The 26,408-nt window shown below is 43.1% G+C and overlaps 1 protein-coding gene across 1 annotated transcript in view; it reads left to right on the top strand.

Annotated features, from left to right (window-relative positions):
* Window positions 1–26,016, top strand: part of LOC147336344 (ribonuclease inhibitor-like) — a 28,634-nt gene extending 2,618 nt beyond the window's left edge. The window contains exons 2-7 of the mRNA XM_086286181.1: window positions 1,886–2,059; window positions 6,123–6,299; window positions 12,673–12,849; window positions 18,758–18,934; window positions 24,031–24,204; window positions 24,880–26,016. Of these exons, the coding sequence (XP_086142307.1) occupies window positions 1,886–2,059; window positions 6,123–6,299; window positions 12,673–12,849; window positions 18,758–18,934; window positions 24,031–24,204; window positions 24,880–24,895 (895 nt within the window). The 3' untranslated portion in view covers window positions 24,896–26,016. The remainder of the gene's footprint in view (window positions 1–1,885; window positions 2,060–6,122; window positions 6,300–12,672; window positions 12,850–18,757; window positions 18,935–24,030; window positions 24,205–24,879) is intronic.
* The last annotated feature ends 392 nt before the right edge of the window (window positions 26,017–26,408 follow it).

The raw sequence follows: 26,408 nt of genomic DNA, 5'->3' as shown, positions 1-26,408 counted from the left end.
ACAGGATCATATTACTCCCATTCTAGCTGACCTCCACTGGCTTCCTGTCAAATACCGTATTGTTTTTAAAATTCTTTTATATACTTTTAAAATCTTAAATAACTTGGCACCCAGTTATTTGATTGACCTTCTTAATCTATATATCCCTACAAGGGCACTCAGATCCTCTAATCAGGGGCTTCTAATGCAACCAATGTCTCGATTAAAGACGAAGGGGGATCGGGCCTTTGCTTTCGCTGCACCAAAACTCTGGAACAGCCTACCGGTTGATGTCCGTGTGTCGGAAACTATCCAATCTTTTAAATCTCGGTTAAAAACCCATCTATTTAAGCTCGCTTTTCAAACTACTTAGCTTAATTTTCCCTGATTCATGCCTGTTCTTATATTATTATTTTATTATTTTATTCTTTGTTAACTGTTTTCTCCTGTTGTAAATTGCAAGTATGGTTCGTTTGTGAAGCACTTTGTTGTACTTGTGACTTTTAAATGTGCTATAGAAATAAAATTGAAATTGAAATTGAAATTGATCCCAAATCCAAGAGTGGAGAACAGATTTGAAGTGTGTCACATCCATGCAGTCACAGCTGTTTCCACCATGTTTCCACTGATATTAATCCTGTTCAATGACACGTTTCATATCAGTGAATATGTTCTTTAGGACGTCCACTGACATGTTTAAGTGTCCTGCTGGAAATCACTCAAATCATCCATGAAATCCATGAAAAATCCTTTTAGTGTTTCTAACTTCACCCTCTGTCCTCTCTCTCTCTCCATCCTCCTCACTGCTTCTTTCACTGATAATCACACAAACATCGTATTCAGCTACAAAATAACACAATAATATCATCTGATGATCATTATTATAAGAGCAGGATCCATATTTGATATCAGAGTAACACACTGCTTGGTTATGTGCAGTCATCATCAGTGACTGTGGGTCAAACAGAAGCTCTCTGATTGGTTGCTGACCTTGGTCACCTGTCCACTCTCACCTGTTTGTGTTTGCTCTCTCTTTGCTGTCTCCATCCTCTCTCTCCTTTCTCTCCCTCTCTGTCTTTGTACGCCACTCAGGTCCAATGGAAACAGTGACATTTACAAACCAATCAAAGACAAACTGATCCATGTCAGGTTATAACAATATTCAAAGTGAATACAGGCTGCTGCTGGACACAGACAGGTAACATCATTTTGACTTGCTGTCACCTGGATCTGGACTCATAAACACTGAAGCCCTGAACAGGAATACAAATCATTTTCTGCCAACTAGCGACACACCAGCAGATAATGGCTCAGAAAGCTCAAATGAGCCAATCATTTCTGTGTTTAGTTCCCCAGAAATCAGATCTGATATCAGCAGCTCTGAGTTCATTCGTCATTATTGTCCAGTGATGAGATTTCTGCTCCGTTTGGTAACAGTCAGCAGGTTTTTCCTGCGTGTGGACGTGAACAGTCGTACCTGACAGCAGGTAGCAAACAGAGATCATCTTTCCAGCTGGAACTCTTCACTGAGCTGAACTCATTCAAAATGTCCTGGAGTCAGATTCAAAACAGGAAACAGTCCAAATGTGTGTCTTCACTCTGACTCTGGATCAGATCTCAGTGACAGACTGTGGACATTATGGAAGCCTAAATGTGACACCATCTTCCTCCTTCATCTGCAGATTAAAGCCAAACAAAGATTCTCATTAAAAGTCTGCAGGTCTGAGAGAGACTCAATCGTTGTGTCATGTCAAACACAGTAAGAGGAGCTGAAGCACAGATGTGAAGAGCAGATTCATCAGATTATGACCTCACTCTGTTTTGTCTTCATATACATTCAGTCTGTGTTTATGATGCAGATTTTCTGCTTTTATAATAACACATTTTATATTTTCTATCATCACAGACTGACTCAGTGTGGACTCAAAGAGTCTCACTGTGAAGTTGTGGCCTCAGCTCTGAAGTCCAACCCCTCCCATCTGACAGAGCTGGACATGAGTAAGAACAACCTGCAGGATTCAGGTGTGAAGCTTCTGTGTGCTGGACTGGAGAGTCCAAACTGTCGACTGGAGACTCTGAGGTGAGTTCACTGACTGCGGCTGTTGTTGTTTTTCTATATTTCAGGTCTTTGATTGATGTTTGAAACTTTCTTTAGTTCCTACATGTTCAGGATGTGTCTGAAGACAAATGTGAAGAAGTTTGAGTGCTTTCAGAAATGTTGTCTTTCCAAACGACTGAACAAGTTTTTCCTTTTGGCTCCAAACAGAAGTGACAGACTTGAGCAGGGTTCATTTAAAGGCTGACAGAAGTGGAGTGGTGACTGGGGAGATGTTTGACAGGACAGTGTTTCAGCCTCCACAGGTTCATGTTGTGCTCCATCAGTCAGTGAAGATGAAGTCAGTGCTGATGAGGCTGTAGAGTGTGTGAGGGATGTGAATGAGGATGATGAAGATCTGATGATAGCAGATAAAAACAGGCTGCAGAGACTTTGAGCCATACAGGGCACACAGTGTGTGTACAAAACAGCTGAAATCATTATGGAGACCTCACTGGGATATGGAAGCATCACAGTACAGCTTCAGTGAAGCATTAAAGTCTCTGATATGAGATGAGAAATGAAGCAGCCAGAGCTTTTTCATGAGTGGAAATCCACTGTGACTGTGAGCTGCTGCTACAGCCTCCAGATTAGCCAGCAGCTCATCCTGCTCAACATTTTCTCACCAACTTTAATGGAAGTGTGATGTTTTCAGCTGGAGTGATGGTCAGGGTGGCCTCCCTCTCCTCTTCTTCTCCTCTTCCTCTTTCATTTGTAAAGCCACTTCTGCTACTTTCATTCATTCGGACGTTCTGTAGCTGAGTTTGGGAGAGACTAACAGCCTCGGCAGCAGAGGGGAGAAAGGCTGTAACACTACCACTTTACTCTGTTCTACCTGTCACATCATTTTATCAGGAAAGAAATATGCTCATGTTTTTACTATGTTTGTCTTGAAGATGTAAGAAGATCACATGGTCCTTTTTATTATTGTGTTGGTTTGTTTCCTGTCTCTTGGATGAAGCCAGCTGTGCGTGGCCCCTGGGCCTGTGGTCAGAGTGTGTGCTGGATAATCCGGCCCAGGATGAGGCCAAACTGACATGGGATGAAATGTCTGTCACATAATTGAGCTTAGTGTAGTTTCATTTCTGCACAATTTAAAAACAACCAAAACTTTGTTCTGTCTTTTCTATGTTATACTGTAGACTTTCTTTGATACTGTGTCCAAAAGGAGCAGCTTTTACTTTGAAGGGGAGGCGTCTCTGTTTCCTCTTCAGGTTGGATGATGGAAGCAAATGAGTGTGTGATGTTCTTTCAGTGTTGCACTTTGTAGACGGTCCCGGAGCACTGGTCTCACAGCCAGCTGCACATAGAGACCAGTGTTGTTAGTCCAGGTCAGAAGATGACTTGTTGGAATGAAAATGAGCTTGTAGTTTGTCTGCTTTAATAATGTGACTGGAAAAAGGTGTTGGACTTCAAATATGTCCATTTCTTTCACACTTCACCTTTAAAAGTGAAGCCTTGTGGTTCCTGGAAGGAAAAACACGACTTTTTCAAGTCTTTGTCCTGTTTTTATGACAAATGTACGACTTTAATGTGAAACAAGCTGCTTCATGTTGGCTTCAGCTGTTTGGAGTTTCCATTTTCTAAACTTCTACATTCTGAACATTCTTCAGCTCTGAACAGATGATGAAACACTGAATGATTTCAAGCTCACACTTTGTCTAATAAACTTACATCTTTCACTCTTTATACAGATTGAGGGACTGTGGTTTGTCAGAGATCAACTGTGATTATCTGGTAGCAGCGTTGAAGTCCAACCCCTCCCATCTGAGACAGCTGGACCTGAGTACTGAGTACGGGTCTTCGACTAACAAGAACAAGCTGCAGGATTCAGGAGTGAAGCATCTGTGTGGTTTCCTGGAGAGTCCAGGATGTGGACTTGAAACTCTGAGGTCAGTCAGCATATTTTAGTTGTGCTGAGATGAATATGATGTGAAAGTTGTGCTGACACTAAACTGCAGACATCAGGCTGATATTATACTGATCCACACTGAGGATCTTCATGGTAAAGTCTGTTTTCTTCTTCTCTGGTTTAGTCCATTGACTGCAGCAGAACAATGTTCACATTTCAAACAGTGAGACTCAACGTATGGCCCGCGGCCCACACGCGGCCTGCCCACCTTTCCTGATTCAGAGAGAGGGGACCCTGATTAACTGTGTAGTGTTCTTCCTCACAGTTCTAAGTATCAGACACAACAATGAATAATCCACAGCTGACTGTCTTTAGCAGGTCAAAGGTCACGGCACACAGCAGACAGTGGGAAATATTCTAATTCTGATCATTTATCAACACATATCCATATGTATAAAAACAAAGCTGACACTGTGAGACTTGATCAGAGGTGTGATCATCACAGCAGAGGCCTTTGTGTCAAAGTCACTGAGGATCAAACAGAAACACATGAAGCAGATTTTCCTGTTCTGGCTTTTTATAGCAGATAACCTTCAAAATATTCTGCAGTCCATCAAAAACTGAAGCAAACCATGAATCAACATGTGAACATGAGCTGATGCTGCTGAAGTGAAGCAAAGTTACAGAGGTTTGATTACAGACACAGCTGAGAGTTTGTAATCTGTCATCATTTTAAAAGGTTTACATTTCTTCAGTATTGAACAGCAGAAATGAGGCTTTGTTTTCGGAGGCCGACAGCAGTGAACACAACAGCAGACTGGTGCGTAATAAGCAGTGAATAATGCAGGAAACAGATTTTTGAAGGTAAACTGTTCTTGAAGTACACTGAGAGAGAGAGAGCTGTGCAGGAAGTAAACGTCAAAGTCAGAGAGAACTCATGACGATGTTCATCAAACGTAAAGCGTAGTTTGGATCTTCTTCTGCTGCTGGTTCAGTCAGTTTTGGTTGGAGACAGATGAAACCTGCAGCTTCAGGATCTGTGAGCTGTCCACTTTCAGCCCCGACGGCGTGTCCGTGTACGTGCCGTCGAGTGAACGATCCACGCTCTGTGTTTCCATATTTGTGTGTTTAGCTGCTCTCATTTACTGTTTTATCTGTTTGCTTGTTGTTGAAATACTTTTGGGAGCTTTAACCTGAGATTCTGGCAAAATACATTTATATTAAAAATCGATTCAGGATTGAATGAATCAACATCGCTTTATTCAAATTAAAACCATTTAAATGGGAAAATCCATTTTTTTACACCCGCCTCTAATGCTGGGTAATGTCAGCTGGTTCATGTGCAGCTGGCTGTGAGGCTCAGGGAGCGTCTACAAAGTGCAACACTGAAAGAACATCATCCATAAATATTGAGTAATAACTGGACTCTCATACAGCGACACTCAAATGCCTTTAAACATCAGCTTATCCTGCTGATCCAAGTCCAACACTGAGTTTGTAAAAACATGTTTGTCAATCATTTTGTTTGGTTTCTGAGGAAAATGATGCAATAACTTGCTACTAATACACAACATTTCATCATATTTCCTCATAACCCTCTTTTGTCTGACCATTTGATCCCATTTGAAATTGCAATAAAGGATCCACAGAGTTTGGTGACAATAATGACAGTAGATGTTTGTGTGAAAGTGCTGGAAGCAAATGAGTGTGTGATGTTCTTTCAGTGTTGCACTTTGTAGACGCTCCCTGAGCACTGGTCTCACAGCCAGCTGCACATAGAGACCAGTGTTGTTAGTCCAGGTCAGAAGATGACTTGTTGGAATGAAAATGAGCTTGTAGTTTGTCTGCTTTAATAATGTGACTGGAAAAAGGTGTTGGACTTCAAATATGTCCATTTCTTTCACACTTCACCTTTAAAAGTGAAGCCTTGTGGTTCCTGGAAGGAAAAACACGACTTTTTCAAGTCTTTGTCCTGTTTTTATGATAAATGTACGACTTTAATGTGAAACATTCAGAGTTTTTTCTCTTGTTGTGTTTGTTTGAAGCTGCTTCCTGTTGGCTTCAGCTGTTTGGAGTTTCCATTTTCTAAACTTCTACATTCTGAACCTTCTTCAGCTCTGAACAGATGATGAAACACTGAATGATTTCAAGCTCACACTTTGTCTAATAAACTTACATCTTTCATTCTTTATACAGATTGATGGGCTGTGGTTTGTCAGAGATCAGCTGTGATTATCTGGCAGCAGCACTGAAGTCCAACCCCTCCCATTTGAGAGAGCTGGACCTGAGCAGGAACAACAAGCTGCAGGATCCAGGAGTGAAGCATCTGTGTGGTTTCCTGGAGAGTCCAGGATGTGGACTTGAAACTCTGAGGTCAGTCAGCATGTTTTAGTTGTGCTGAGATGAATATGATGTGAAAGTTGTGCTGACACTAAACTGCAGACATCAGGCTGATATTATACTGATCCACACTGAGGATTTTCATGGTAAAGTCTGTCTTCTTCTTCTCTGGTTTAGTCCATTGACTGCAGCAGAACAATGTTCACATTTCAAACAGTGAGATTCAACGTATGGCCCGCGGCTCACACGCGGCCTGCCCACCTTTCCTGATTCAGAGAGAGGGGACCCTGATTAACTGTGTAGTGTTCTTCCTCACAGTTCTAAGTATCAGACACAACAATGAATAATCCACAGCTGACTGTCTTTAGCAGGTCAAAGGTCATGGCACACAGCAGACAGTGGGAAATATTATAATTCTGATCATTTATCAGCACATATCCATATGTATAAAAACAAAGCTGACACTGTGAGACTTGATCAGAGGTGTGATCATCACAGCAGAGGCCTTTGTGTCAAAGTCACTGAGGATCAAACAGAAACACATGAAGCAGATTTTCCTGTTCTGGCTTTTTATAGCAGATAACCTTCAAAATATTCTGCAGTCCATCAAAAACTGAAGCAAACCATGAATCAACATGTGAACATGAGCTGATGCTGCTGAAGGGAAGCAAAGTTACAGAGGTTTGATTACAGACACAGCTGAGAGTTTGTAATCTGTCATCATTTTAAAAGGTTTACATTTCTTCAGTATTGAACAGCAGAAATGAGGCTTTGTTTTCGGAGGCCGACAGCAGTGAACACAACAGCAGACTGGTGCGTAATAAGCAGTGAATAATGCAGGAAACAGATTTTTGAAGGTAAACTGTTCTTGAAGTACACTGAGAGAGAGAGAGCTGTGCAGGAAGTAAAGGTCAAAGTCAGAGAGAATTCATGACGATGTTCATCAAACGTAAAGCGTAGTTTGGATCTTCTTCTGCTGCTGGTTCAGTCAGTTTTGGTTGGAGACAGATGAAACCTGCAGCTTCAGGATCTGTGAGCTGTCCACTTTCAGCCCCGACGGCGTGTCCGTGTACGTGCCGTCGAGTGAACGATCCACGCTCTGTGTTTCCATCTTTGTGTGTTTAGCTGCTCTCATTTACTGTTTTATCTGTTTGCTTGTTGTTGAAATACTTTTGTGAGCTTTAGCCTGAGATTCTGGCAAAATACATTTATATGAAAAATCGATTCAGGATTGAATGAATCAACATCGCTTTATTCAAATTAAAACCATTTAAATGGGAAAATCCATTTTTTTACACCCGCCTCTAATGCTGGGTAATGTCAGCTGGTCCATGTGCAGCTGGCTGTGAGGCTCAGCGAGCGTCTACAAAGTGCAACACTGAAAGAACATCATCCATAAATATTGAGTAATAACTGGACTCTCATACAGCGAGACTCAAATGCCTTTAAACATCAGCTTATCCTGCTGATCCAAGTCCAACACTGAGTTTGTAAAAACATGTTTGTCAATCATTTTGTTTGGTTTCTGAGGAAAATGATTCAATAACTTGCTGCTAATACACAACATTTCATCATATTTCCTCATAACCCTCTTTTGTCTGACCATTTGATCCCATTTGAAATTGCAATAAAGGATCCACAGAGTTTGGTGACAATAATGACAGTAGATGTTTGTGTGAAAGTGCTGGAAGCAAACTAGTGTGTGATGTTCTTTCTAGAGATGGACCGATCCGATATTACGTATCGGTATCGGTCCGATACTGACCTAAATTACTGGATCCGATATCGGAGAAAAATAAAAAATGTAATCCGATCCATTAAATATCACGAAAGCGCCTCACAAAACTTGCAACACGCCGTAACTCGCCTCAGAACGTTAGCACGTCGGAGCAGTATGCATCACGTGATAGAGCGGCTGTGGCATGCGGGACCTGTCGGTGGTCTGGATAGCATGTGGAGCTTCGCTAGCAACCCGGCATTTCATCTCCGACAAAGTTATCCCCGAGAGAAGTAAAGCAAGTGTGTAAGTCCATCTCTGAATGTTTGTAAAACATTCCCACGTTAAGCTTAACAAGCGACTGCCTCTTCTTGCTGCTACTTCAATCATGAAACTGCTTAAATGATCAGCTGATCGGCTTTTCTGTCGCGAGTCCGTCTCTCTTGTTTGTTTTTGGCCCACTTTGCACCAGAAAGAGGAAACCAGCGGCTGAACAACAGCAGCACGTTTAAGCTTGATAAGCTGTTGTTAGAATTTATTTAATATTACTTTCTACACCAGGATCTTTTTCTACGTAGCTGACGGCTGGTAACTGTGCAGGGGCGGATCTAGCAAAGTTTAGCCAGGGGGGCCGATAGGGCATTAACAGGGAAAAGGGGGCACAAAGACATACTTTTCTTTCTTATTCTCATTTAAAATGTCGAGCTTTTAATAAATAATTATCTGACACCCAAAGTTTTAATTTGATGTAAAATGAATAGAAGTCAATTACTGTATATAGTGACTATTAAGTCTAATATATATACCCTAGTAAGCTATAGTACTTTTTACTTTGGGAAGGTACCATCTGTGCAGTCTGCAATTTTGTTGAAGAAAGATGTTGAATCTATTTAATATTTCTTGAAAAATAATTGATTTCTGTGCATTTTTTTTCACACTGCATCAAATTAAGGTTGATTACGTCGATTAAGCATCATGAGGTGGCGCGTGAGGGGTGGTTCCCTAATTTTTATTTATTTATTTTTGTTGTTGCTGGGAGTTGGAACCCTATTGGTTAGGTTTCTTAATATTTACGCTACGTACTCTTTAAAGTATCAGAATAGGGAGGATGGTGTAGGTTTAAGTTTATTAGATTGATCAGTATTGCTGAACTATGAAATATTTTTTTTTGTATACAGGTATAACAGAATAGCTTTAGTGTAGTTGTTGTTTTAAACTTGAGTATGAACTTGCGGACTTGCAAAATGCAGCAAGATATTTAAAAAAAAAACAGTTTTGTTGATTAAAAAACACTATATCGGATTCATATCGGTATCGGCAGATATCCAAATTTATGATATCGGTATCGGTATCGGACATAAAAAAGTGGTATCGTGCCATCTCTAGTTCTTTCAGTGTTGCACTTTGTAGACGCTCCCTGAGCACTGGTCTCACAGCCAGCTGCACATACACGGAGCACAGAATTATTAGGCAAGTTGTATTTTTGAGGAATAATTTTATTATTGAACATCAACCATGTTCTCAATGAACCCAAAAAACTCATTAATATCAAAGCTGAATGTTTTTGGAAGTAGTTTTTAGTTTGTTTTTAGTTTTAGCTATTTTAGGGGGATATCTGTGTGTGCAGGTGACTATTACTGTCCATAATTATTAGGCAACTTAACAAAAAACAAATATATACCCATTTCAATTATTTATTTTTACCAGTGAAACCAATATAACATCTCCACATTCACAAATATACATTTCTGACATTCAAAAACAAAACAAAAACAAATCAGCGACCAATATAGCCACCTTTCTTTGCAAGGACACTCAAAAGCCTGCCATCCATGGATTCTGTCAGTGTTTTGATCTGTTCACCATCAACATTGCGTGCAGCAGCAACCACAGCCTCCCAGACACTGTTCAGAGAGGTGTACTGTTTTCCCTCCTTGTAAATCTCACATTTGATGATGGACCACAGGTTCTCAATGGGGTTCAGATCAGGTGAACAAGGAGGCCATGTCATTAGTTTTTCTTCTTTTATACCCTTTCTTGCCAGCCACGCTGTGGAGTACTTGGACGCGTGTGATGGAGCATTGTCCTGCATGAAAATCATGTTTTTCTTGAAGGATGCAGACTTCTTCCTGTGCCACTGCTTGAAGAAGGTGTCTTCCAGAAACTGGCAGTAGGACTGGGAGTTGAGCTTGACTCCATCCTCAACCCGAAAAGGCCCCACAAGCTCATCTTTGATGATACCAGCCCAAACCAGTACTCCACCTCCACCTTGCTGACGTCTGAGTCGGACTGGAGCTCTCTGCCCTTTACCAATCCAGCCACGGGCCCATCCATCTGGCCCATCAAGACTCACTCTCATTTCATCAGTCCATAAAACCTTGGAAAAAACAGTCTTGAGATATTTCTTGGCCCAGTCTTGACGTTTCAGCTTGTGTGTCTTGTTCAGTGGTGGTCGTCTTTCAGCCTTTCTTACCTTGGCCATGTCTCTGAGTATTGCACACCTTGTGCTTTTGGGCACTCCAGTGATGTTGCAGCTCTGAAATATGGCCAAACTGGTGGCAAGTGGCATCTTGGCAGCTGCACGCTTGACTTTTCTCAGTTCATGGGCAGTTATTTTGCGCCTTGGTTTTTCCACACGCTTCTTGCAACCCTGTTGACTATTTTGAATGAAATGCTTGATTGTTTGATGATCACGCTTCAGAAGCTTTGCAATTTTGAGAGTGCTGCATCCCTCTGCAAGATATCTCACTATTTTTGACTTTTCTGAGCCTGTCAAGTCCTTCTTTTGACCCGTTTTGCCAAAGGAAAGGACGTTGCCTAATAATTATGTACACCTGACATAGGGTGTTGATGTCATTAGACCACACCCCTTCTCATTACAGAGATGCACATCACCTAATATGCTTAATTGGCGGCGGGGCCAGACGGCATCACCGGCCGTCTGCTGCGCTGCTGTGCTGACCTGTGCTGACTCACTGGCAGAACTCAGGTGGTGAGGGTGGGTAGATGCGTCTCTAACAGCATCACCATCAACACAGGAGCACCACAGGGATGTGTCCTCTCACCACTGCTCTACTCCCTCTACACTTCAGACTGTGTGGCCACCCATGGCTCCAACACCATTGTGAAGTTTGCTGACGACACAGTGGTGTTGGGTGCCATCTCCAACAACGGTGAGGCGGCCTACATGGATGAAGTGAAGAATCTGGCATTGTGGTGCCAGGACAACCACCTCCAGCTGAACGTCAGCAAGACCAAGGAGCTGGTGGTGGACTTCAGAAGGGGTCAGCACAGAGACAACAAGCTCATTATCATCAATGGAGCTCCAGTGGAGAGGGTGCAGTCCTTCAAGTATCTTGGTGTCCACATCTCCTCAGACCTGACATGGGCTGCCCACATTCAGGTCCAGACCAAAAAGGCTAGGCAGCGCCTGTACCACCTACGACAACTGAGGAAGTTCAGGGTCTCTCCAAAGATCCTCAGGATTTTCTATACAGGCGGTGTGGAGAGCATCCTCACACAGAACATGACATCGTGGTTTGGGAACAGCTGTGTGAAGGACCAAAAAGCTCTCCAGAGAGTGATCCATACAGCAGAACGCTGCTGCAGGATTGCTCTCCCCCCGCTTCAGGACACCTACACCAGGAGATACCGGACTAGAGCAGCACAGATACTGAAGGACCCGTCCCATCCTGGCAACAAACTGTTCCAACTCCTGCAATCCGGTAGAAGGTTCCGCATCATCCGGGCAAGGACAGAGAGACTCAAGAGGAGCTTCTATCCCCAAGCCATCCGGGCCCTAAACACACACACCGGCCCTCTCACATCATCTATAACTGACTGAGAAAGGACTCTCTTCCAGACACTCTAAACCCAGGCACAATGTACATTCCAAATTCCTTTAATTTTAAATATGTTTATATTGTCTATCCTGTAAAATAGTCAGAGGTCTATTCATATTAATGTACAGAATTCACCTGGTTGCTGCTACTACTGCACATTCACCCAATGTACATACTATATATATATATATATAATGTTCTTCCTCTACCCCCCCCCCCCCCCCCCCCCCATTTTTGCACATGTCGAGGAGCGTGTCAGGCTACATTTCACTGTGTGTTATACTTGTATGACTATGCATGTGACATATAAAGAAACTTGAAACTTGGTAGTAGGCTTTCCAGCCTATACAGCTTGGAGTAAGACAACATGCGTGAAGAGGATGATGTGGACAAAATACTCATTTGCCTAATAATTCTGCACTCCCTGTAGAGGCCGGTGTTGTTAGTCCAGGTCAGAAGATGACTTGTTGGAATGAAAATGAGCTTGTAGTTTGTCTGCTTTAATAATGTGACTGGAAAAAGGTGTTGGACTTCAAATATGTCCATTTCTTTCACACTTCACCTTTAAAAGTGAAGCCTTGTGGTTCCTGGAAGGAAAAACACGACTTTTTCACGTCTTTGTCCTGTTTTTATGAGAAATGTACGACTTTAGTGTGAAACATTCAGAGTTTTTTCTCTTGTTGTGTTTGTTTGAAGCTGCTTCCTGTTGGCTTCAGCTGTTTGGAGTTTCCATTTTCTAAACTTCTACATTCTGAACCTTCTTCAGCTCTGAACAGATGATGAAACACTGAATGATTTCAAGCTCACAGTTTGTCTAATAAACTTACATCTTTCATTCTTTATACAGATTGATGGACTGTGGTTTGTCAGAGATCAGCTGTGATTATCTGGCAGCAGCACTGAAGTCCAACCCCTCCCATCTGAGACAGCTGGACCTGAGCTACAACACCAAGCTGCAGGATTCAGGAGTGAAGCATGTGTGTGGTTTCCTGGAGAGTCCAGGATGTGGACTTGAAACTCTGAGGTCAGTCAGCATGTTTTAGTTGTGCTGAGATGAATATGATGTGAAAGTTGTGCTGACACTAAACTGCAGACATCAGGCTGATATTATACTGATCCACACTGAGGATCTTCATGGTAAAGTCTGTTTTGTTCTTCTCTGGTTTAGTCCATTGACTGCAGCAGAACAATGTTCACATTTCAAACCTTCAAAGAAGAAGAAAAATCCTCCACTGGATAATTCACTGTGAAACTCTCCAACTCTTCATTCCACCTTAAAGTCTGTCTGACACTGAAATCCAAAGCAAAATGTGCGTTTGCTTTACAGACAGCAGTCCAACACAAACATACACACATCATCCAAAACACAGTCCAACATCCAAATCTCCTCCACTGCCAGCATGAATGATGGGAAAGAGAAGGAGGAACACTCTGACATTCAGGGTTAGAATGAGTTTCATAAAGCAGACTGTGAAGATCAAAGCTGCATTATAATAATAATAATAATGGATTGGATTTATATAGCGCTTTTCAAGGCACCCAAAGCGCTTTACAATACCACTATTCATTCATTAGAAAGCTTACATGAATGAATGAGTGGACAGAAGTGGACAGAGATCATCTGTAGCACTTCAAAGGCTTTAAATCAGCACGTTTCTCTTTATTCTTTATCAACTCTGTTAGTTTCTCTCAGTTTTCTGTGGAATGAAGCTAACAGCAGGCTAATAAGATGCTGACCAATCCGGTTGTTCAGTCTGACGTCACTAGCCGTGTCTGGACCTAAACTCCGCTGCACGTCCATATATCAAACGATTACTATGGCATTACTGAGAGTTTAAAAACTGTCTAAAGTCTTTCATCTTTAATAAAATGATCAGCGTTCTGCTCTACCAGGTGTAACAATTGAGATTAACATCCAGGCAACCATGAAAACGGAATTTATGACATTTTATGGAGTTAGAAGTTAGCAGGGAGTTAGCTCGCTAACTTCTATCTAAATACAATATAGCATGTCCTGACTGCGGTGTTTTAGAAACAAATTAAAACGTACTGCTCTGTTATCACTTCCAACATAAACGAAGACAGAAAACTAAACAGCAGTGACGTTTGTAGGGTTACTGAAGTTGGGCTAGCTGGTATATAATGATGTCCTACGTGACCGCTAGCGACACAGCTATGTTAGCATAGTATAAACAAGCTAACCTTTTTTTCCACTCGATAAAAGTTAACGTGAGTGTTCTCGGTGGTCAGGAACAAATGTAATCGCATTGCAGGATGCTCTAAAAGGACCAAACTTCAGCCAGGAGAACAACTGAGATAATCCATCCACAATACGAGGTTAGTCATTCATATACTGCTGCATGGGCTGGGCTGTAGTTACATCCTAAGGTTTTAAAAACTGAGCTTAAATAAATGATTAGCAGTAATAAAAGCCGAGGGCGGTCAACAGTGATCACTGACTGTTTTAGGAGCTTTTTGAGATCAAATAGAAGAAAATACATAACATTAAACATGTTAACACAAAAGCCATATTAAACACAGACTACTTTAGGCCCGGAAGTAGGATTCGTCACGTCATCACTTAACAATCGGATAGGTTTCTATTAAAGGTTGTAATTTGCATATGAAAAAGTGCTTTGGCTCAGCAGGGATCAGCTTACAGGTAGAATACAACTGCTGGATGGGATTAGCATGTCATAGCTATCTACCAAACTGCTAACTGGGGAATTTCAGGCCATCTATGAATCACTTTTGCTAACTGTTTATTCAGCTTAGGCTCACAGGGCTGCAGCCTGTGCCCTAGCTGTCATAGGGCAAGAGGCGTGGTCCACCTGCACAGGTGAGCAGTCCATCACAGGGCCAACAGAGAGAGACAGAGAAGCACTCTCTCACATCCACACCTACAGCCAATTTAGAAGCACCAATGAACCTAAGCAGCATTTCATTGGACTGTGGGAGAACATCCAACCTCCACAGAAAGGCCAACAAGCTTCAACCTACAACCTTCTTGATTTAAGGCACTAGTGCGAACCACTTTCCCCCATTTAAGCCCAAATCCTGCATCTTCCTGTTTCTGACTCCAGGCCAGCTCCACTAACACTTTCTCATCAGACACTGCCACCTAGTGGAGAAATTCTTAGTTCCATTTGAAGCTTCAGATTACAGTTAGTTCCTTTACAAAGAGGTGGAGGTGGTGGGGCCACAGGACCATCGTCACTGAGTACTAGGGATGGGTATTATTTAGGTTTTGTCCAATACCGGTGCCAACCTGGTACTTTTGAAATGGTGCCGGTGCTTAAACGGTGCTTAAAGAATGGAAAAAACACAAACTTTGTCCTAAAACCTCTCATGTTTAGCTGTTTTCTACTTTTTCTTTGGTCATTTTTGCCTTTTTGGCCAGGGTGAAGGGAGTATCTGCCATCAAACAAGAAGACAGCCGCAAGTAACTACGACGGTGTCTGTTAGTTCACCTTACATGCATTAATGTAATAACGTGGTTAGCCTACTCAACGTAAATTACACACAAACAACATTAAGCTACTCACCCAGAGAAGAATTGCTGCTGCTGCCATCATCATCCGCCATCATTTCTGCTACACTGGCAGGGCTAGGTGCCAGGACTCTCCTCTTCGGGTTCGTGGGGGATGTTGCTAACTCCGGGTCCGATAACAGGCACCACACCTGATAGGTTTGTAGCTTAAACCTATTCGCTGGAACGTTGAAGACAATGTAATTACACAGCAAAGCAAGACACGAGTAGGCAAAGTTCTTCATGTTTCTCGTGCACAGGAGAGAACTGGACAAACAATGTTCCTTCGCTTGACCCCAGTTGCTCTCATCTGCTCCCCCGTAACACTGCTCTTTTATTGAGGTTACATGAATATACATAGGTACATTAACATATGACGTCTACATGCAAACAAAGAGTACCTTGCGTGTGTGTGTGTGTGTGTGTGTGTGTGGTATGTTGCAAAAGCAGTTTCACCCCGGTTCGTATATTCGTCAGGACTCCAGAAAGAACACCGGGACTCAGTAGTCAATTAACAACACTTTTATTAATACACACTTATTGATTACACCTTCTAGAAGGGAGATGTACAGGACCCCGGACTTTCTCTGCAGATCTCAACTCCTTTGTCTGTTACATGCAGTTTTGTATCAGTGACCCCGCTTCTAAACCCTCTACAAGGTGCCATAAAACTAAGTACTATGTTTACCTACTTTCACTTGTGTGTGTGCGAACCCGTGAATGCCTACATGTGCACGTTCCCGCGTGCCTATATGAGTGCTCGTGTGTGACTGTGTACGCATACCTGTGTGTATGTGTGAGTGAGTGCACATAAGTGAGTGTGCGTGTGGATGTGTGTGCGTGACAGTTAAAACACTGTGGGTGTAGGTGACTCCCTAGAGGTCATAAAACCCTTCTCCCTTCCAGACCACAGTTATCCAGTTACAAATGTTGAGACCCCCACCCAAACATACTCTGGGGAATTTCCACTCAGCATTAACTCTTCTCTGTTTTACTTTCACAGTTCAAGTGGGGGAGGGGTCTCCTACAATCTACTCCTAAGTTCACGACAAAGTGAGGCCTTTATTATATTGAGGGCAGTGTCAGTGTCTCTACAATAGTTCTACATTCTATGTTAACACATTTCTAAACTCTAAAATCAGCTAAACATTCTACAGGTCAGTGTGACCCCATAAATGACTTCCCTAAACCTGCTGGTTTGGAAGTCCAAAAGTTCATCTAAACAAAAGGCACTTAGCCTAAAACAGATATAGATACGTTTATCCTACCATAAAACAATAAGAGAAGGTACGACCTCTCCCATGCTCCCAGAATGTGGGTGTGAATGTCAGAACACTCTAGAATGCACACCAAGCCTATGCAGACTGCCAAAGATCACACATCCTATCACTACACAATCAATTATACACCTCTAAGCATATATGGTTTAATATTTCTAAGCATAAATGACAATAAACAATATAAATCTAACAACACCCGCAGTAGATGCGCTCGGTGTGAGGTCTTGCAGCAAGCTATCAAATACGGTGCATTTCTCGGCCTTTAAAAAAACGCTATGTGTCGCCAGGTGTGTCATCAGATTCGAGGAGTTACCTCCTTTTCACAGTATCACCTTAAAGCACTTGTTGCAGGCTACTGAGTTTGCATCTTTTGCTGTGAAGTACAGCCAGACTTTGACCGCTTCACCTTGGGCATTTTTAATCTGTAGCTCTGCTCTAAAAGAACATACATACCTGGGCCCGCCTACTGTCCTTGGAAAGGTAAAATGATTGGCTATAATCCAAAGTGTATGACATCTCAGGAAAAAAAAAGCACCAAGATGTGCGCTGCTTTTCGGTCTGGTTACTATTAAATTTCGTTCATTGAATTCTTTTGGTGGCAAAGAAAGACTGCACCCAGGGTGGTCAAAGCTCAAAAAATGATCTTTATTTTACATTCCCAAGAACGGAGACCTGAACACACGAACACACACGCTCAGGTCTGAAAGCAGCAGCAGCAAGCATGGTTATTTATATATTTCCGCAGCACGTCACACACTCTAAGTTTTGATCAAAACACTCTGCTTAGTGTCATTTTCTGTCTGCACCTCCTGTGCTCTGCAAAAGCATGCAGTTTCCTGTCAGTACTTTTGGCTCAGACTATACTCAGAGCTGGCCCTCTCTTATTAAAATACATAAAACAATATAATCACCAAATAAGCACTAAGAATATCCATTTAAATCCCAACATTACTACCGTTTATGTCAGAACTAGTGCCACAATGGCACCGGATACCGGTAACCATACCTACTGAGTGCCATAGGACACTTAACCTTTGTTTCCATATGCTGGGAACTTCCTGTTGTTCCAAGGAGGACTGGAAAATGTGTGAAGATCTCACAGTCAGTTCCTCACAGCACACTTCAATCATTTCCCTCCCACAGCATCAGGACCAGGGCTTTTTCTCTCTTTGGTCCCACTAAGAGATTTCCACACAAACACCTCATCAGTGGGACTCTCAGAGCTACCAGCCCTTTGCTACAATCACAAAGCTCTTCATTGAAATCAATGATATCAAAGCTGGAATCAAATGAGTCCAAGTCTTCTGCTGATTCAGCATCACATTCATCTTTGCTCCTTGTTCTGCATCCCCACCATGGACTTCATTCCTTTCCAAGCCAGCCTTGAGTGTCCTTTATGCAGCTCATCCTCTGCTTTACTTTTACACCTGATTTTAGCTGCTTTATCTCTCTTTCAACAAGTTTATGTGCCTCAATCTTTTTCTTCTCTCCCTCATAACAAGACAGCTTCTTCTGCCTGAGAACATGTTGGAGTGATTTACTAATCCAGGGCTGCTTATTGGGGAAAATACTTCCTGTTTCCAAAGTAATCCCCATTTTTCCCAGAAAGAAATGTAAGTAGAAATCGATGATCTAAGTGAGAACATGAGCCTTTAAAAAGTGCCAGTGGGTGCAGTCAAAGCAGGCCCTCAGTCCCAGTATAGAGTCTTTGGCCCAGAGTGGAACAACTGTGTGCCCAGTTTGAGCTCTCTTCAGTCCTGTGACCTGACAGACCCAGAGGGGCCATCACATCACATTTAGAAGCTCCCCTAATGGAGCCACAACACATGTGCAACACTTAGTCTGTCTTGTTGGACCAACTGGAAGAAATGATTCAAGGACTTAGTCACAGAACAGAGATTCAAATCTCCAAAATCCAACTGGCTGCATCAGGACATATAGTCTGAAACTCTGCACAGTTTCCTGTTTGAAGCTGCTTCCTGTTGGCTTCAGCTGTTTGGAGTTTCCATTTTCTAAACTTCTACATTCTGAACCTTCTTCAGCTCTGAACAGATGATGAAACACTGAATGATTTCAAGCTCACAGTTTGTCTAATAAACTTACATCTTTCATTCTTTATACAGATTGATGGACTGTGATTTGTCAGAGATCAGCTGTGATTATCTGGCAGCAGCACTGAAGTCCAACCCCTCCTATCTGAGACAGCTGGACCTGAGAGGAAACAACAAGCTGCAGGATTCAGGAGTGAAGCATCTGTGTGGTTTCCTGGAGAGTCCAGGATGTGGACTTGAAAATCTGAGGTCAGTCAGCATGTTTTAGTTGTGCTGAGATGAATATGATGTGAAAGTTGTGCTGACACTAAACTGCAGACATCAGGCTGATATTATACTGATCCACACTGAGGATCTTCATGGTAAAGTCTGTTTTCTTCTTCTCTGGTTTAGTCCATTGACTGCAGCAGAACAATGTTCACATTTCAAACAGTGAGACTCAACGTATGGCCCGCGGCCCACACGCGGCCTGCCCACCTTTCCTGATTCAGAGAGAGGGGACCCTGATTAACTGTGTAGTGTTCTTCCTCACAGTTCTAAGTATCAGACACAACAATGAATAATCCACAGCTGACTGTCTTTAGCAGGTCAAAGGTCATGGCACACAGCAGACAGTGGGAAATATTATAATTCTGATCATTTATCAGCACATATCCATATGTATAAAAACAAAGCTGACACTGTGAGACTTGATCAGAGGTGTGATCATCACAGCAGAGGCCTTTGTGTCAAAGTCACTGAGGATCAAACAGAAACACATGAAGCAGATTTTCCTGTTCTGGCTTTTTATAGCAGATAACCTTCAAAATATTCTGCAGTCCATCAAAAACTGAAGCAAACCATGAATCAACATGTGAACATGAGCTGATGCTGATGAAGTGAAGCAAAGTTACAGAGGTTTGATTACTGTCAGGGCTCTGTGTGCGACAGGCAGAGATGAGGATCCAAATGCAGGACTCGAAAAATTGAATGTAACTCAAAAAACCTCAGCTTTATTGCTGGCAGGAAAACAAACATGAAGTGAGGACGGAATACTGAGACCAAGAACACACAGGCATAATCTGAGGGTACGACGCGACACTGAGCACAGGAAAACACAGGGCTAATATACACAGGGTGGTAATCAGCGAATGGGCAACAGGAGGGAGAGGAGGAGCTAGGGCCAACCTTTCCCGTGGCATCAGAGAGGCTAAGAGACAGTACTCCAGGAAAATATCGCATCACTTCAAAGACAGCAGAGACTCACGGAGCCTGTGGCGGGGCATTCAGACCATCACAGATTACAAGCCCCCACCACAGACCTGTGATAGCACTATCCCCCTGCTGAACGAGCTGAACACTTTCTTTGCTCGCTTTGAAGTCCAAAACAGCACCACTGCACAGAAGACCCCACCCCCTCCTGGTGACCAGGTGATGACTCTGTCCCCGGACAGCGTGAGGAGATCCCTCAGCAGGATCAATGCACGTAAAGCTCCGGGTCCTGACAACATTCCTGGTCGTGTACTGAGAGACTGTGCAGTGGAACTCACTGATGTCTTCACAGACATCTTCAACATATCACTCATCCAGGCTGTCGTCCCCACATGTTTTAAAGCCACCACAATCATTCCGGTCCCAAAAAAGTCATCTCCCTCCTGCTTTAATGACTACCGACCTGTTGCACTTACTCCCATCCTGATGAAGTGCTTCGAGCGACTAGTCATGCAACACATCAAGACTGTCCTGCCCCCCCTCCCTGGATCCCTTCCAGTTTGCGTATCGGCCCAACCGCTCAACCGATGATGCCATCTCCACTGCACTCCACTCGGCACTCACACACCTGGACAAAAAAGACTCATATGTTCGAATGCTGTTCATAGATTTCAGTTCAGCATTCAACACTATAATCCCCCAACAGCTCACTCAAAAACTGGTCCAGCTGGGGCTCAACACCTCACTGTGCAACTGGCTGTTGGATTTCCTCACCGGAAGACCTCAAACAGTACGGGTCGGCAGTAACACATCCAGCACCATCATTTTAAACACGGGGGCCCCGCAGGGATGTGTGCTGAGCCCCCTCCTCTTCACTCTGCTGACCCATGACTGCACTCCATCATACAGCTCCAACCTCTTCATCAAGTTTGCGGACGACACAACGGTGGTGGGTCTCATTAGCAACAGGGATGAGACCGACTACAGAAGTGAGGTGAGACGCCTGGCCACGTGGTGTGCTGACAACAATCTCTCTCTGAATGTGGAGAAGACGAAGGAGATTGTTGTGGACTTCAGGAGAATGCACACCCAACATGCTCCTCTGACCATTGACGGAGCGTCTGTGGAGAGAGTGAGCAGCACCAAGTTCTTGGGTGTGCACATCACAGAGGATCTCTCCTGGACGTACAACACCACAGCACTGGCCAAGAAATCACAGCAGCGTCTCTTCTTTCTCCGCAAACTAAGAAGAGCAGGAGCACCAGCCCCCATCATGCACACTTTCTACAGAGGCACCATCGAGAGCATCCTGTCGAGCTGCATCACTGTGTGGTTTGGAGCCTGCAATGCGTCCTGTCATAGAACCCTCCAACGCATAGTGAGAGCTGCAGAGAGGATCATTGGTGTCTCTCTCCCCTCCCTCCAGGACATTTACAGCACCCGTCTCACTAAAAAAGCCCTTTGCATAGCGGCTGATCCCACGCACCCAATGCAAAGCTTCTTCAAGCTGCTGCCGTCGGGGAGGAGACTGCGGAGTCTCCAGGCCAGGACCAGCAGGCTGAAGGACAGCTTCATCCATCAGGCTGTCAGGAAGCTTAACTCCCTCCCGTTTCTGCCCCCTCTCCCCTCTCTCCTCCACGGTCTCACTGAACTCTGTCACACACACACACACACACTCTCTGACTCACTCACTGGCCTGCACCAGTTACCAGTCACTTTGTGGAGCATTGGACTGCCATTACCTCATAAGACTTTGTGTTACACTATCTCATACCGTACATTACCAAATCTCCATTTGCACTATTTGCCTATTTGCACTACTCTGCCTGGTTTGCACTCAATGTCATTTACCCTTATATTGTATATTGTATAGCTTTCTTGTTATATGTAAAATTGTATTATATTATTTAATTTTTTTACTTTAAAATATTTTACTTGCATTTTTAATCACTCTTATATTTAAATGTTCATTTTCTATTTTATCTAGGGATTGAGAGTAACGAAGTTTCTATTCTCTGTATGTCCTGTACATGTGGCAGAATTGACAATAAAGTTGACTTTGACTTTGACTTTGACACAGCTCGGAGAGATCAGGGTTAATGAGACGGGAGAGCTAAGCTGCACACACTAAGCAGCTTAGCTCTCCCGTAAGACAAAGACTTTCACAATAAAACAGGAAACAAGAATTACTAAACCGGATGCAGACATGACACTGAGAGACAGACTAGACACTGAACAGAAACTGTAAACCACATGAGAACCCAAAACCTAAGAACTGATCCCTCACCAAGAATAAACAAAGCACCAGAACATCAGAAAACAATCCATAATGCAAAAACCAAAACATAATAAACTCAAAATACTGGGTCCAACGGACCCAGAACCGTGACAATTACAGGCAGCTGAGAGTTTGTAATCTGTCATCATTTTAAAAGGTTTAAATTTCTTCAGTATTGAACAGCAGAAATGAGGCTTTGTTTTCGGAGGCCGACAGCAGTGAACACAACAGCAGACTGGTGCGTAATAAGCAGTGAATAATGCAGGAAACAGATTTTTGAAGGTAAACTGTTCTTGAAGTACACTGAGAGAGAGAGAGCTGTGCAGGAAGTAAACGTCAAAGTCAGAGAGAACTCATGACGATGTTCATCAAACGTAAAGCGTAGTTTGGATCTTCTTCTGCTGCTGGTTCAGTCAGTTTTGGTTGGAGACAGATGAAACCTGCAGCTTCAGGATCTGTGAGCTGTCCACTTTCAGCCCCGACGGCGTGTCCGTGTACGTGCCGTCGAGTGAACGATCCACGCTCTGTGTTTCCATCTTTGTGTGTTTAGCTGCTCTCATTTACTGTTTTATCTGTTTGCTTGTTGTTGAAATACTTTTGGGAGCTTTAGCCTGAGATTCTGGCAAAATACATTTATATTAAAAATCGATTCAGGATTGAATGAATCAACATCGCTTTATTCAAATTAAAACCATTTAAATAGGAAAATCCATTTTTTTACTGCCGCCTCTAATGCTGGGTAATGTCAGCTGGTCCATGTGCAGCTGGCTGTGAGGCTCAGGGAGCGTCTACAAAGTGCAACACTGAAAGAACATCATCCATAAATATTGAGTAATAACTGGACTCTCATACAGCGACACTCAAATGCCTTTAAACATCAGCTTATCCTGCTGATCCAAGTCCAACACTGAGTTTGTAAAAACATGTTTGTCAATCATTTTGTTTGGTTTCTGAGGAAAATGATTCAATAACTTGTTGCTAATACACAACATTTCATCATATTTCCTCATAACCCTCTTTTGTCTGACCATTTGATCCCATTTGAATTTGCAATAAAGGATCCACAGAGTTTGGTGACAATAATGACAGTAGATGTTTGTGTGGAAGTGCTGGAAGCAAATGAGTGTGTGATGTTCTTTCAGTGTTGCACTTTGTAGACGCTCCCTGAGCACTGGTCTCACAGCCAGCTGCACATGGAGACCAGTGTTGTTAGTCCAGGTCAGAAGATGACTTGTTGGAATGAAAATGAGCTTGTAGTTTGTCTGCTTTAATAATGTGACTGGAAAAAGGTGTTGGACTTCAAATATGTCCATTTCTTTCACACTTCACCTTTAAAAGTGAAGCCTTGTGGTTCCTGGAAGGAAAAACACGACTTTTTCACGTCTTTGTCCTGTTTTTATGAGAAATGTACGACTTTAATGTGAAACTGGGTGGCTGTTGCTCAGGTGGTAGAGCAGGTCATCTACTGATCGGAAGGTTGGTGGTTTGATTCCCGGCTTCCCCTAGTCTGCATGCCAAATATCCTTGGGCAAGATACTAACCCGAAATTGCTCTCCGATGCATTCATCGGAGTATGAATGTGTGTGAATGTCAGTTGTGTGAATGGGTGAATGCACAAGTTGTGTAAAGCGCTTTGAGTGCTCAGAAGAGTGGAAAAGCACTATATAAGAACCAGTCCATTTACCAAACATTCAGAGTTTTTTCTCTTGTTGTGTTTGTTTGATGCTGCTTCCTGTTGGCTTCAGCTGTTTGGAGTTTCCATTTTCTAAACTTCTACATTCTGAACCTTCTTCAGCTCTGAACAGATGATGAAACACTGAATGATTTCAAGCTCACACTTTGTCTAATAAACTTACATCTTTCATTCTTTATACAGATTGAGGAGCTGTTTTTTGTCAGAGATCAGCTGTGATTATCTGGCAGCAGCACTGAAGTCCAACCCCTCCCATCTGAGAGAGCTGGACCTGAGTTGGAACTTCCTGAAGGATCCAGATGTGAAGCAGCTGTCTGACCTTCAACAGAGTCCAGACTACAGACTGGAGACTCTACTGTAAGTAGAGTGATGGAGTGAGTGGGTGGTGCTGTCAGCAGTATCGTACTAAACACAGTCAGTATGAAACAAAGATCCAGTGTTTCCTGTAAAGCTGCAGCTTCTCAGTGAAGCTGTGAGAGGAGAATGGTGACAGGCTTCAGGATTGGACACAAACACTTCCTGTTTCTGACCTTTATGGTCACCATAGTAACGGCTGACACGCTCTGATCAAACACTGTCAACAGCCAATCAGCTCTCTGAACAAAGCAGCACGCAGACCAATGACTGCATTCATTTCCAAGTTTAAAGCAGTGAAGAACACAGTCTGTAGGTGAGGAAGAATTTAGTGAGAGCAGATGTTTGGATGGAATTCCTCCAGTTAACAGCTGGAACCATCCATCTGGATTGTTGGGCTTGTTGTTGGGGTTCCTACAGAGCTCCGAGTGGATACACCAAGGTTCTTCTAATGAATGAAAGTCCAAACTCAAACTAGGAGGGAAAAACATTTTCATCAACTTCAATAAAAATCCAAAGATTATAAAAAGTGAAGCAACAATGAGTCCTAGTACAGTCCCAGCACTGAAGTCCCTGCTGCTCTTTATACTGGATGTGCTGCATCACTGACTGACAGCTGATGAAGAGTCTCTGGAAACACTCGTTTATCTCCTCTGCTCTTCCTTCTTCTCTCTGCAGGTGGAGCCGATGGTAAACAGGACGGTGTGTGTGCTGAGAGAGGAGGAGCTGTGTCCTGATGATCCAGAGAGGTTGAAGCAGCAGCAGCTTGTGTGTAGAGACGCTCTGACTGGGCCATGTTACTGGGAGGTGGAGAGGAGAGCTTCATCCAGCAGTGACTGACAGAGGAATGAGAAGAAGTGCAGATGACTGTCAGTGCTGCAGAGTGAACTGCTCTGAGAACAGCTCCACTGTCAGACACAATGTAGAGTCCAGCATCATCCCTGTGTGTCCCTCTGGATCTGACAGAGGATCATCAGTGTATCTGGACTGCTCTGCTGCTGCTGTCCTTCTACAGTCTCTGCACAGTCTCTGTCTGACTTTGGCTTCAGACCCTCCTGGATCAAACTCACCTGGAAAGACTTTCAAACATCACTCAATAGATTTGAATACAGAATATATTTGATATATACTGTAGATGTACTGTAGAGTTGCAGTTTGTCACTTGTAAATACAGTCTGTGAGCAGCTGTGAGCTGAAAGATCTTTCTAGAAACACGAAATGTTTTCACTCTTCTGTTGCTTTTTCATAAAGTGTCTCTGCCAGCTGTGACTCCTCAGAGCTTCCTCCTCACTTAAATATCGACTCCACTCCTGTGTCAGACAAAACTGAAATGTTGCTTTAACAAACACTTTGTTGCTTCTTGTTCTTTGTTCAGCACAGTATCTGATGGTAAACCTCTTGCACACAACTCTGCTCGTAGTTCCTGCTTACTGATACCTTTTCCTTCACACCTGTCACAGTAGAAGAGGTTTGTAAGGCTTTGAATAGCCCCAACACCAGAAACTCGTCCTCACAATCGTTCTCCTTCCTTCTTGCACTTGGCTGCAAATATCATAGCTGAGCCAGTGTCTTATATTTTTAATCTTTCTCTACAACAGAAGGCTTTACCACAGATGTGGAAGTGTGCCTCTGTACTCCCCCACTGAAAGCTGGTGATTCTTCAACAGTTAGTAATTACAGGCCAATTTCCAAACTCTGTGTCTTATCTAAGGTTCTTCAAAGGCTGGTAAATAATCAACTTCAAAGGTATCTGGATGAAAATGGGATTTTATCTCCCTTCCAGTCTGGTTTTAGGAAACTGCACAGTACTGGAACTGCTTCGATAAAAGTTCTCAAAGACGTCTATGAAGCGCTGGATGCAAAGAACTACTGTGCAGCTCTTTTTATTGATCTATCAAAGTCTTTGACACTGTTGACCACAACAAAAACTCTTCTGGCACAACTTCACCTACTTCCAAGCTGCGTGGAGAGGATGAGGATCTAACAGCACAGGAACTCCAGCAACACTCAGCAGCAGCTGCTCCCAGTCCCTTGGTTTATGAGCTGAGCTGCTGACCACAGCATTTTATGTCATAGATTACTGGAAATAGGCCTTTCAGACCGAGCAGCTGGCTGCTTCTCTAATGTTCTTTTGGACATCAGCAGTGCGTTCAGCTCAATGGTCTCTCTTCCAGCTTTTTAAATGTCACTAAACGAGTGCACAGGGT

Source organism: Aulonocara sp. 'chitande type north' Nkhata Bay, linkage group LG3, assembly GCF_057382095.1.
Source record: "Aulonocara sp. 'chitande type north' Nkhata Bay isolate Kocher_YH1m ecotype deep benthic linkage group LG3, A_spYH_male_GT1.1, whole genome shotgun sequence".
NCBI lineage: Eukaryota > Metazoa > Chordata > Actinopteri > Cichliformes > Cichlidae > Aulonocara > Aulonocara sp. 'chitande type north' Nkhata Bay.
Note: the sequence above shows the minus strand (reverse complement) of the source record. Positions and strands in the feature narration are given on the sequence as shown.